General features: G+C 44.0%; 1 protein-coding gene across 1 annotated transcript in view; it reads right to left on the minus strand.

Annotated features, from left to right (window-relative positions):
- GUCY2F (guanylate cyclase 2F, retinal) overlaps window positions 1-12361 on the minus strand; it is a 45839-nt gene that overhangs the window by 18895 nt on the left and 14583 nt on the right. The window contains 10 exon segments of the mRNA XM_086481550.1: window positions 4-178; window positions 503-695; window positions 971-1134; window positions 3209-3357; window positions 5476-5625; window positions 6958-7114; window positions 8036-8212; window positions 9213-9293; window positions 10125-10259; window positions 11058-11154. Of these exon segments, the coding sequence (XP_086337676.1) occupies window positions 4-178; window positions 503-695; window positions 971-1134; window positions 3209-3357; window positions 5476-5625; window positions 6958-7114; window positions 8036-8212; window positions 9213-9293; window positions 10125-10259; window positions 11058-11154 (1478 nt within the window).

Here is a 12361-nt window from a genome sequence, read left to right on the forward strand (position 1 = left end):
TACCTGTGTGAAGCCCAATTCGTATCCTGAGGGGGATGTCTGGCATGTGTCTCATTTTGAATGTTCCCACCGAGCTGAGGATGTCCAGGGACATGTTGGCTATCTCAGCTGCATGTTTGTTTCCGTTTCGTTTTGGGAGCCCTGAGGCAACCATGTAGGCATCACCAATTGTCTCCACCTAGAAAATACCATTACATTAATAAATAAATAAATAAATAAATTTAAAAAGATGGAGAAGAGACAGAGGATAAAACCACAAGAGCGTTTGACCCACAGATGGTTTGATCCTCATGGAGTCACAGAATGGCTTAGGTTGGAAGGGACCTCAAAGCTCATCTAGTTCCAACCCCCCTTGCCATGGGCAGGGACACCTTCCACTAGACCAGGTTGCTCCCAGCCCCATCCAACCTGGCCTTGAACACTGCCAGGGAGGGGGCAGCCACAGCTTCTCTGGGCAACCTGTGCCAGTATCTCACCACCCTCATGCCCAGGTACTCCTCACCTTGTAAACATCATGGTTTCCAAGAACGGCATCAAACAGAGTGTAAAGGTCATTCAGAAGGTCAACTACTTCAATGGGTTCACTGAGGGCTGAAATGGTTGTGAAGCCCACGATGTCACTGAAGTAGATGGTCACCTGGTCAAAATACTCCGGCTCAACAGTGCCACCAGTCTTGAGGGCTTCTGCCACTGATCTGAAATAACAATGCAAGCAAAGATGACAGGGCACAAACCGTTTTGTAGTACATGCCCAAGAGCTCAGACACTCTTGTCCTTCTGTGCTCGAAAGGTCTTCCATTAAACAGAAGGTTCTATACGACTCTAACAAGCATCGACTAAAGTTTCTTACTTTGATTGGAAGGTGCTTGCCAAAGTTGGAGGTCAATTCTGCAATCTTGTTCGCTTCTGGGGAACTGTTTTGTCCAGTCTAGCTATGGGGATTTTTACCATCTAAAGTACCAGTACTTACGGGGGGAGCATTTGTGACAGTAGTTTTTCTGTCTTCTGTTTTTCAATCTCTAGCTCTTCGGTCCGCTCCCTGATTAAATCTTCCAAGTTGCTTGAATACTGCTCAAGCATCCTGAGCATTGAGTCAATTATATTGGTCTTTTTCCCTTTGTTGATGGTTTTGAACTGGAAAATCAAACTGGAGAGTTATTTCTCCCTCTCATTACACCGTTGTAGCACTCTAAGTTTGGAAAGGAACAAAAAGTGAGCACTTATTTTAAAGGGACAATGCTAAAGCCTGGCTTCATCAGCAGCAAGAGTTCAATAATAAAGGAAAAAGGCAAAGTAGAGGGTGAATTTGCATCAATAACTACGGAAGCTTCCCAGGATCGTGTTGCTCCTCTATGGACTTTCAGTAAGGGTTAAGTGAAACACCATCCCCCATGAGATGACAAGTGAATGTGAGTTGTTATGGAATCCTATGGTGCTGAAGATTTGTAGCCTCATTTATCCCATGACTAAATCTTTAGGGTAATTTGCAGCCCTTTGCATTCAAAGGTGCAAATTTCAGGGCATTAGTAACACTTACCACCTGCTTATGTATTACTGATCTTAAATTTACCTTCGCACACTGGCATGTATGTGTACTGCCACTCCCCCTTCCCCAGCTCCTCACCGAGTTGTGCTTTCTCCTCTTGACCTGAAGCTGAGACTCTGGACCATTTGGATAATCTGTAGCTTCAGAAGCTGCCTTAGACTCGGCACTGGAGTCACATGGGTGTAAATTTTTCACAGTTTCATAGTGTCCTGGTTTGAGCTAAAACAGAGCTAATTCTGTTCAGTGATTTTACTTTTCAGTTAAGTCTTTTCTAACTGCACTTTCTGAAATCAACTGCATGTTTTTCCAGACAGTGGCTGCTTCTAGCAGTGATAATGCCCGATATTTATAGTCGATACCAAGGGATGGGATGCAGAAAGCCCCTGGCTTGTATTTGTTCTTATAGTGACCAAGGTCACTGCTAAATCTTGTACTGCGTGTTGGGGTGCCATAAGAGAAAAGGGATCGCAAGGATGTAAAAGGTCGCCCCTGCAGGGAGGAGCAAACTGGACAGGTGACCCAAACCTGACCCACAGAGTGTTCCATCCCATACACGTCATATTCAGTGCAAAGCTGAGGGATCATGAGAGTCAAGCTCTCTTCTTTGATGTCCGACATCTGAGGAGGACTCTGTCTGTCCTTCTGTCGTCGATCCCGACCCGTGCATCCCTGAATCCAGTGCCTGAATCCAGCTCCTGCATCCTGTCCCTGTCTGCTGCCCAGTCCAGCCTGGAACCTCCCCAGTGCCAGCCCTGCAGCGTGGTGGGGACGTATCATCATCAGGGCGGGGAGAGCTGGGTTTGGTATTGGTTTTGTATTGGTTTTGTATATATTTCATTATTTTTATTATTTTTATTATTATCTTTTCTTTTATTGTTATTGTTTCATTAAAGCTGTTTTAGTTTTCTTTTCCAAACCATAAAGACTCTCTCCCTTGTTCTGTCTCCCTTCCCCTTCTGGGAGGGAAGAGGGGTTAATAGAGACCGTCTGTCATTCGTTAGTGGCCGGCCCAGCCTCAACCCTTGACACATAGAATCAAAAGGTAAAAATGATGGATATTGGTTTACCTAGTTTGACCTCAGAAGAATATAGAAACAGTACTGCTGGATCAGACAAGGGGTTTATTTTGCCACTACCTGTCCGTGAGACTGGCCAGTAACAGACGCCTGGGAAAGCTGTTCAAACAGGACTCAGGTACAGTCATATTTCCCTGGGATATGCTCCCAGCCTCCACCAATTTGCAGTTCATAGGCCTCCTATGCCAAACATTGTATCTTTGTGTTTAACAGCCTTTGGTGAATTTTCCTTTTAAAAAAATCACCTTTTAAATACTTTAGAAGATCAAACCCCATATTGATCTGAAGGTGCTATCAATTTACAGATCTTTGATTTCCATGACAGCATCTGTGCAGGCACACTGAAAATGTGAAGACACCAAGCCCGTGTCCAGCTTGCATCACACCCCACATGGTGGTGCCATGGCAGCCCAAGTCCAGGAGAAGGTGTAAGCCAGACACCATGAACCATAAAATGATGCAATAGCAAAGGCAAAACGAGTTCTGGGACTTCTTAAGTCGTTATTTAAGGGCTCACTTTAGGAAAAAACCACGCTTTCCTGCTGAGTATAAACAAAGGGTTGCACCTGATGCTCTATTCACTGACCTTATGAAATACCTCCTCAAAGGTTGGACGTCGTTCGGGGGCTTCACCCCAGCATTGCTTCATCACCTGGATGCACTCCAGGGGGGCCGACTCAGGGGCTATGTTTGGGCGGCACAGGGGAGGGGGCTTCTTCACTTTCTTTATGATTTCTGTGACAAAAAGAATGGGAAGCACATTGTGAGATCGAGGGTGTTGGTGAGGGCAAAGGACATGGACCTTTTCACCTGTACCTTGCTTGCTCCTTCAGGCATCTTTGCTATTCCTCACCACCCAACAGCTGTGTCAAATGAAGCTGGGGGTTTCTGCTTTCCTCTGCCAGGAGTCTCTTGAAGGATTTAAAAGAGATTCATCTGCCTTTTGTCCCTGGAGAACCAGGTTATGAGCAATAAAGTGGCTGGATGGGGGAAGTTTGTGTGACAGATGGATGTGTGAGCCTGCAGGCTTGTATGTAATGAAATTGCCTTTGATTGTGTCCATCGGGATCTGCAGTTCTCTAAGAGAGCAGAGGATTATGGTCGAGCCCAGACAGGAAGGACATCAGCCTCTGGCATTTCATTGTTAACTGGGAACCAGTACATAGGAGGTTAATGGGAATGGAGACTGTGGAAAGTATTTTAAGGGTGAGGGTTTCGATTCAATACAACATCTGGGAAGTGACTCCCTATCCAGAGGTGAAATAAGACTAATAAGGAACTGGGCTTGGGCTTTCAGACCCTGAGAGTCAGTCCTTGAATCTGTGGTTTTTAGATAAAACAGCACTACAGTGAAGGAGCAGAGCTGCAGGTTTTGTTGACAGCTGAAGCACGGATAGGGGAATGTGATGTCTGAACCCAACCCTGACTTCGATATTAGTATTTCTTAGTAAGAATAACCTGGAGGAAATGTGTTTTGTTGTAAGGTAGAACTGTATCTTCCTGCTTAAAAAAACCCCAAACCCAAAGTGATTGTATTTGAAGGTTTCGTTTTGTGTAGGGCAGAGCAGTCAAATGGAGTGAAAACCACTCTCTTTCTGGCAGGAGCCCTGCGTTTCCACAGCTGTTACTGTGAGTACCCAAAGCTTTTCAGTGTTGACAGTTTACTTTAAAGCTCTTTGGCTCATCTCACCCGTCTCCACCAAATGAATTAAACAAAGCACCTGGCCTAAGTATTTCCAAGGGTAGCCAAGGGGAAATGCCTTCCCCAGACGGTTTTAAAGTTCACGCCTCAAGTGAAAGCTCCTTGAGGATTAAGATGCAATGAGTAGCAATTCATCATTTTATCAGGTCAGGAAGCTGGAATGCTCTACGTGCAACATTTTCTGGAGGATCCCTATGGAGACTAGGTGGCGGGGCACCTGCTAATTACATCATAGGGTACATCATAGGTCCGGCTCTGAATTACAGAGCAGATTCCATCATAATCATCATTGTCACTGCATTGTCACAGCAGCTTGGGGCACAGCAACGTCAGGGCCTTGTTTTTCCAGGTGCTGAACAGCCAGGTACTGAATGGCCATACCTCACTTGGTGACTGTCGAGCTTAAAATGTGTTGGGAACGGACTTTCACTGAAATCAGCTCTTTTTCAGTTGTTCTCAACCCCCTCCCTGTTTAAGCGCTTGTGACCTGACCCTGACTGCAGTGTGTTTGCTCTACCTGTGCACGGACAACACAGTTTGAGCTAATGAGAGTTGCACCATGAGCAGTTCCTAAGGAGTTCACCCATTTGCTCTTTCTCGTACAAACCATGTCAGCAGGGTCATGACGTATCACTTTGATCTCTGTTGGAGGGAGAACCTCTTTAAATGGGGACATAATTAAGGAAAAATAGATGGGCAGATGGACAAAACAGGATGCTAGCAAGGAGTATAGTTCAAAAACCTCGACCCCCATGACATACTAAAAAGGGTTGATGAGTGTGAAGCAGGGTTTCCAAGCTATGGGAAATTATGCCATCAGATTTCACTCAACACTATGATGAAAAGTTAAAGTTTTGACAAGGAACTGGAGGTACTGCAGCGGTCTGAATGCTGGTCAGCTCTGAAGCATCTTGGGGTGGTACCCAGAGCCCCAACCCAAATAGCAGTGATGAGTTATATACCACAGCCGAGATCAGACCTACACATTTTGATGCTTATTATGAATGCTTTGTTGAAAACAGCTTTTTGTCACTGAGAAAAGTCATGAGATTGGGACATTATTTCCGTACTGTTTTACCCAAGAGACTTGGCCAGAGGTTTTTTGGGGACTTTGTGTAAAGCCTTAAAAATGTACTGAAATAGTTGCCTACCTTCAGCTGAGAGTTCTGACATGCAGTATGGTGGACCCCGAACAACCACTTCTTGCAAGATGATTGCAAAGCTGTAAATGTCCCCTTTGAATGTGCCTTTTCTGCACATGTCTGGGTCTCTCAGCAACTCAGGAGCTGTCCAGAGCAATTCTAAAAAACCAAGAGCATCACGTTTCTTACACTTGAGCTCAGACTGAAGTGCTTAAATGAACACTTCATTTCAGTCATTTGAGGAAAGGTTGGAACATGCTTCATTATTTACTGGGTCAAGTCTTTTATTTCTTGTGATATGTCAGAAATTTTAAAGTTCCTCCCTGATAAAAAAAATTTGAATTTTCCAAATTTCACTCTACCTTTTAAAAAATTTTTGCTACACCAACCTTGAACATCTACATAAGAAGTATTCTCACCATTGCCAAAGCGTTAACACCTTTTTTCTTCAAAAATATCACTCAGACAAAATGTTGGTGCTGAAGCCCAGATTTCTTGTTACTGTTGTTGCTCTTTCACAAAGCAACAGCCAGTAAGATATATTCTGCAGTTCTTCTTAAAGTAGTTCCTATAAAAGCAATTTGTGGCAGTTTGAAGTACGATCAGTCTTCATAATCCAATAGTTTGAATGACAAAAGACACCATTGTAAGACATACCCAGCCTCATCAAGAAATGAATCCTCTTCAAACTTGGATATTTTTACCCTGGTAACGGAGCATTTTGGGTAGTGGGAATAAGGAACGTTTCAGCTACGGCAATATAGATAACTTTTATAAAGGAGGAGTAGAAGGTCTTCTGGCAACTGCCCTATCTGAAATACTGGAAATGTGTAGCAACCAAATCCTGTGACAGAGAGATCAGAACACTGCATACTACTCGAAACCATGTTTGAATAGAAAACTGGGATATCAGAGGAACCCCAAGGCAATGGCCAGGTGAAAGAAAAAGTCTCAAAATCTCCAAACCTGGTCCCATGAGATGCTGTCCCTAAGTGGTGGGAATGTCATGTGGCAGCCTTTGGTTATTGGCATGTAGAGGAGATATTTCAAAGAGACCTGGAGCATCAGGTGTTTCAGATGGCTCAGTGTTACAAAACAGTGCTCTTTGCATTTGGGTTGACCTAAAACTTCAGATATAGGGTTGGGGCTAAGGATGTAAGACAGTTACAGCAGTCACAGAAATTCAGGATTGGTCAGATTTCAGCAGCACTTAAATCCTTCTCCGACTACGACAAGCTTAAGTTCTGTCACTGCTACAATAAAATCTTTTTTCCTTACCATGACACTTTGCTATTCACTTCACTTTCAGGAAGTCTGAAAAAACTTTGCTTATCTTTTCCTGTAACAACACATTTTATACAGGTAACTAGATATCGTGAGGTTGAGCATATAAATCCTTACATGGTGACTGGCTTGCAATTGCATTAGGACAAGCGTGTGTTAAATCAATGGACAAATATTTCCAAAAAAATATTTCCTTATGGCACCTACCTTCTGGGGGTGGCTGAATATACGGGCATTTCTGTGCTTCTAAGAGCTCATTATAACCATAGTCAGTGATCTTCAGCACAAACCTGCCATCCACAACACAGTTACGAGACTTGAGACGTCCATGGGCAAAATCTCGGTGATGCAAATACCTAATTCCCTATGAAACACAGAAAAGACTGAGCCTGTTCCTTAGGAATTATATTATCCATCACCATTCAGAGACACCAAGCCAAATTGTCACCTTAGATGGCATCAGATACAGCATTGACTCTGTCAAATGCAGTCCCGATCAACCCAAGAAAATATGAGAAAAGTTCCAAAATGGATTAGGAACAGGAATTAGGTTAGCTGCACCCTAAAGTAATACTGGAAAGGACTGGCAGCTTTAGGAGCAGTCAGACGCCTCCTCCCTCTGTAGCCCTAGGACTCATTGCACTTGGAAGTTGTACTTTTAGACAAGGTTAAGAAGGTGGGCAGCAGTGCTACCCAATGCAATGGCTAGGTCAAGGGAAGCCATTGAGAGCTGGATACCCATACCCAGCTCCCTCAAGGAGGATCAGAAGATGGATTATGGGCTGTAAGAAAGGTTCTGGCAGTCTACCCCCTGTAGGCCACCTGTCCCAGATTGGTAGTTCACCATTAGGGGATGAAAACACAGGGGACATGATTGGAAGTGTGAACACTTCTAAAGTGACTACACATGTAGCCATCCTGTGACAGGGGATGGCTACGGTTTGGTTCTATGCTGGATGCATTTCTGATGTATGACAAGAAAAGGCCTCTGGAAAGTATGAATTTGTCACCAAATTCATTGTTCTAGGTGATCAGCCTGTCGTGTAGATTTAGCCTTTCATCCTGCTGCATGGATGTAGTCCTGTTATCCCAAATAGTGATTCTCTGGGATGGTAACAAAACAGGAATGAGAGATCTCCATTAAAAACCCTGTATAGTGGTATAACTACATTCACATTGGTTTTCCCTGCATTTCCCTGTAAAAATCCCAAAATCGTGGATGAGATAGCTATGTCAATATAAAAGTCACATGCAGGTCATGCCTCAGCAGGAGCAATGGATTTACTTTAATTAGATCCATCACGAGAGAGGACTTGAACATCCAATCCAGTTTCATGTCTTCGTTTCTCAGCAAGTCCTCCAGGCTTCCTCGGGAGCAGTACTCTGTCACTATGGCAAAGATGCCACAGTCAGAGAAAAAGCCCAGGAACAGATTCACATTTTCATGACGCAGATCTTTCATCTGAAACAAGACAGTGAATCACAGCAAGACTAAGTCAGCCAGACATCTGCTCAGCAGCTTCTTTATATCATTAGATGTCCTTATCATTCTTGTACTCCCAAACAGTCTTTCACACAACCTCTTCGCTTCTTACTTTCAGCTATCCTACACTCTTTTTAAGCTTTGGTTTTCTTTGTCTATCCATTAAGATAAAGAAAGCAACATAGCAAAAGCAAACTGAACAGAAATTTCTTTTTCTTTAGACAAGCTGGATCTTTCACTAGGACAAAAGGGCTTCGCTGGGGTAAACTGAGTTCAGCATGTGGAGTCTTGCTCCAGCTCTAGTCTGATCTGGAAAGTAATACCATGCCTGAAGGATCCAAAGTCATCCATCAGTGGTGCCTTTGGAGACATGCCCTGGTACATTTGTTATATTTATATGCATAAAAATGCCACTCCTATGTTAGCAGTAGCTGCCAGCAACTAATGGCCTTGAATTTGGAAAATAAATGTGTTTGCTTGTCATTTAGTAATAACAATAAAATTGAAGACTGAAAGTAAACTTCTAACAGGCATCTAAGCTGGAGACACAAAGCAAATCCCAGAGAAATGCACAACCGTGTCCGTGTCATCCTGTCAACAAATAACACATGAAAATAGCTACCAGTGCATCATCCTTTCTTGACACAGGCAGGGATAATTTCCTCCAAACCACTCTGTCTTTGCAGAGAAGGTCACTTAGAGGACTCATTGTACTTTCAGCATTGCACCAGTTTGCAGTGGCAGGTCCAGGGTAGGGTTTTGCAAGCTGCCGACTCTGACACATGGATCACTGGTAAGTTTACCAGATGCAATCGTGTGTGGCCCATTCTGCCAGATTTCACGAGGCAAGACTCATTGACAGCCATGACGCATGATTCAACGGATAAACAGGAGACAAGGAGAATAAAAATACCCTGCAGTCACAAAAGTCCCACGAGCACCCTTCACTCCGCATGCCCCATCATCCCATTGTTCCTACCTTCCTCAAGATGTTGGTGGAGTTTTGCCGCAGATTGTGAACTGCTCCCGTCTCAAATTTTTTCAGCCACACCCAGTCTCCCTGTCCACAATACAGGTGCGTGAATGATAAAGCAATTCTCTGAGCAACAGCTGACATTGGGACCTAGGTCTGCATTCCAGATCTTTGACTTTGAAAGCTGGGGATTTTCAATGTTATTGGCAGTAGATTCTTTCTATACTGCACTCGAGTGAGAATATCCTCAGCAAATTCTTAAAAAATAGGGCTAGGACCTTCACCTGGATCATAACTTCATACCTGGAAGGTGTATTAGTATCTGATAAACAATGATAAATTGATTAAAAAGGAAAATAACTGTCCAGAGATTTCCTGTGGCATTCATGATCCATTTTATTTTGCTCCTTTTCAGGAAAATTTTTTTCAAAAGGGTGTGTTTTTTAGGAAAGGACTGATGGATGGGCGAGTTTTCTGGGCCATTGCCTCTGCTTAAACTCCATACAGTCCTACTGGCACAAAGGGGAATCTGATAGCCTTTATTCTGTGTGTTTGGATGCCATCTTGTAAGCAAGGTCCTTATTAGAGATATCACCACCCAAAGGCTGTCTTGTAAGAAAGGTTCTTCATGGTGCCTTTAGGTGGTGACATGTCTAACAGGGACCAGACCTGGCAATGCTACATGTGGATGTTGCATACCACCATCCCACATGACTCCAAGTGTCAGGGTGAGGGCTGGGGTAGAGTCACTTTAAACACTGCTACGTCCATGCTTGGGAGTCACTTATTTTCACCCTTAGGGTCCGTCAGCAGTATTCCCATCCTGGAACCTACAATACCACAGCCCAAGACTTTCCTCACTTGAGCAAGTCAATGAACAGAAGCAGTATGAGAAGGCTGCACAAAGTCCCTACCTACCTCATTCAAAGCCACATTGGAGGTTTCGTGGGTGGCAGCTGCACTTTTCAAGGAAGAGGAGCGGGTTACGGATTTTAGGCTTCTGCCATCGGCTGTTACGCTGTTTGCATCAGTCAGACTGTCCAAGGTCAGCCTCTGGAAGGCAAGGAAAGCATGTGTGAGACAGTTACCACCTTTGGATGTAAAACTCCACTCCGACTCTGCCTTGGGCCATGTATTTCACCCATGCTAGCAACCTTTCCAACTTCCCATCTCACTTCTCTGAATACCTCTAAAAGGCTCATAAAATTGACCATATTTAGTACCTTGAAACACTACAGCAGCACTTCAGGTGGTGGAAATGCTGTGGCTTGTGGGAGACACCAGAGGAGGCAGGTGTCTCTCTGAGCAAGGCACAGGGAAGTGTCTCTTCTGGCATGGATAAAAAGCCTGTATCTGCCAGTGACCTAGGCAAAAGGATTGCTCCACATCAGTCTACATCGTTGGGACAATCCTAGGCAGGGCTCTGGGCTGTGTCAAACAACACTCCTCCAGGAGATCACCAGCCCTGGGCAGGAGCCAGCACAGGCCAGGAATGGTTCCAAATAAGTAGTCTGGGTATAGACACTTTATTTTAGAACATAAGATGGTTTAGCTATATGGACATGAACTTTGCTACACCGTGCAACCTCAAGAACAAAGAATAAGTCCTGGCTGTCAGAATAAACACAACCAAGGGTAATATTTTACATCCTCATAACAGCTCTGACACTGCATGTGCATCTAATCCAAGGCTCAAAACCACTCAGCATATGGGAAATTTACTGATATGCGGGGGAAAATAAGGCACAGAGAAGTAAATGACCTTCCCAGACCTTCATGGGTATGAAAATACCATACAGCAAACCTGCCTGAGTGTCCCACCAGACTACTTTCACGAGTGAAAGGACTTACTTTTTTATGTAGTTCTGGGTTGATGAAGATGAGGTCATCCAAGGTCAGTATTATCTTGTTGGGTCCCTTAAAGAGCTGGCTGTTCAAGATGTTATGCCTGGGAGATTTGAAGAGCTACAGTTATCTTTTTAGGTAACCAGTTTACACCACCTCTGAGTCCCCCACATCTGGCTTCCCTGCAGTATAAGGCAAGTGCAGCATGTGGTGTGGCAGGAGGGACGGACGTGAGTGAAAGTAGCAGACGGACTGTGATGTCCTGACTTGGACTGAAATCCCCTGAGTCAAACAGCAAGGGTTGTCCAATTCACAAACAACAAAAGCTATAATCTCGAAGAGTCTCATCACAGATAGACATCTTGATTCAATCTAGTTACAAATATGAATTGGATGTGTATGTAATGAATACTTTGTTTTGCTTGGTTTTATTTTTCATATCCCAAATCATTCTCCATTAAGAGAGAACAATGAATTTTATTAGACCAGCCAATCTGGCTGGTGAGCAAATACTCTCAGGCACACTCTCTTAGGGACTGAAACTGAACCCTGGGTAGTTTATAAAAGCTGCCTGGACACAAGTCACCACCAAAATGTTCTGGCTGAATCTCCATATTGTAGCATGGTGCAGTCGAAAGCACACAGCAAGATACCTCTTTGTAATAACTGCAAGCTCACACAGAGGGAAAAGCTACAGGGGATGAGCATTTTGGCGTGCGTGGTGTGGTACAATGCAGCATGGAGGTCTTGGAAGTAGTATTGCTGAGGCAGTGCTGTTCCTCTTGGTCAGAATTAATAAGATCAAGAAGACAACTGTGCTGATTCAGATTTACTTCTTCCAGGACCTGAGCCAGATGGAATGTCTATCACACACTGTTATACAGGACAAATGTGCTTCTGGCATCTCCACAGGATGCTTCTGCTTGTTTTCCAAGGGATGAGCTCTGCACTCTTTCATAGACTACCAGATTTGCAGAATTGCCACGGGCTGGAGAGAAAATTCAGTATAGTCACCAGACCAGCATAGACACTATCTGTTGCTTGACTGCATCCTGCTATTGGCCCAGCTTCTCTTCAAGTTGCAAGGCAGAAGAGACGACAAGAAGTAGTGCAATGTCAAGGACTACATGTTCATGGGATAGTTCAAACAGGCTCATGTCCACTTCGTGCAAGTCGTTACGAATCATTCCAGAGTTTCAATGTTAGTTTTTAGCTGGGATACATCTGACAGTAATACCCACCACATGGCCATTTTAAGGACTCAAGGAAGAGGCAGAAGTCACACTCCATCGTTTTGAACCCACTATTTC

Source organism: Leptosomus discolor, chromosome 1 (assembly GCF_034619465.1).
Source record: "Leptosomus discolor isolate bLepDis1 chromosome 1, bLepDis1.hap2, whole genome shotgun sequence".
Classification (NCBI taxonomy): Eukaryota; Metazoa; Chordata; class Aves; order Leptosomiformes; family Leptosomidae; genus Leptosomus; species Leptosomus discolor.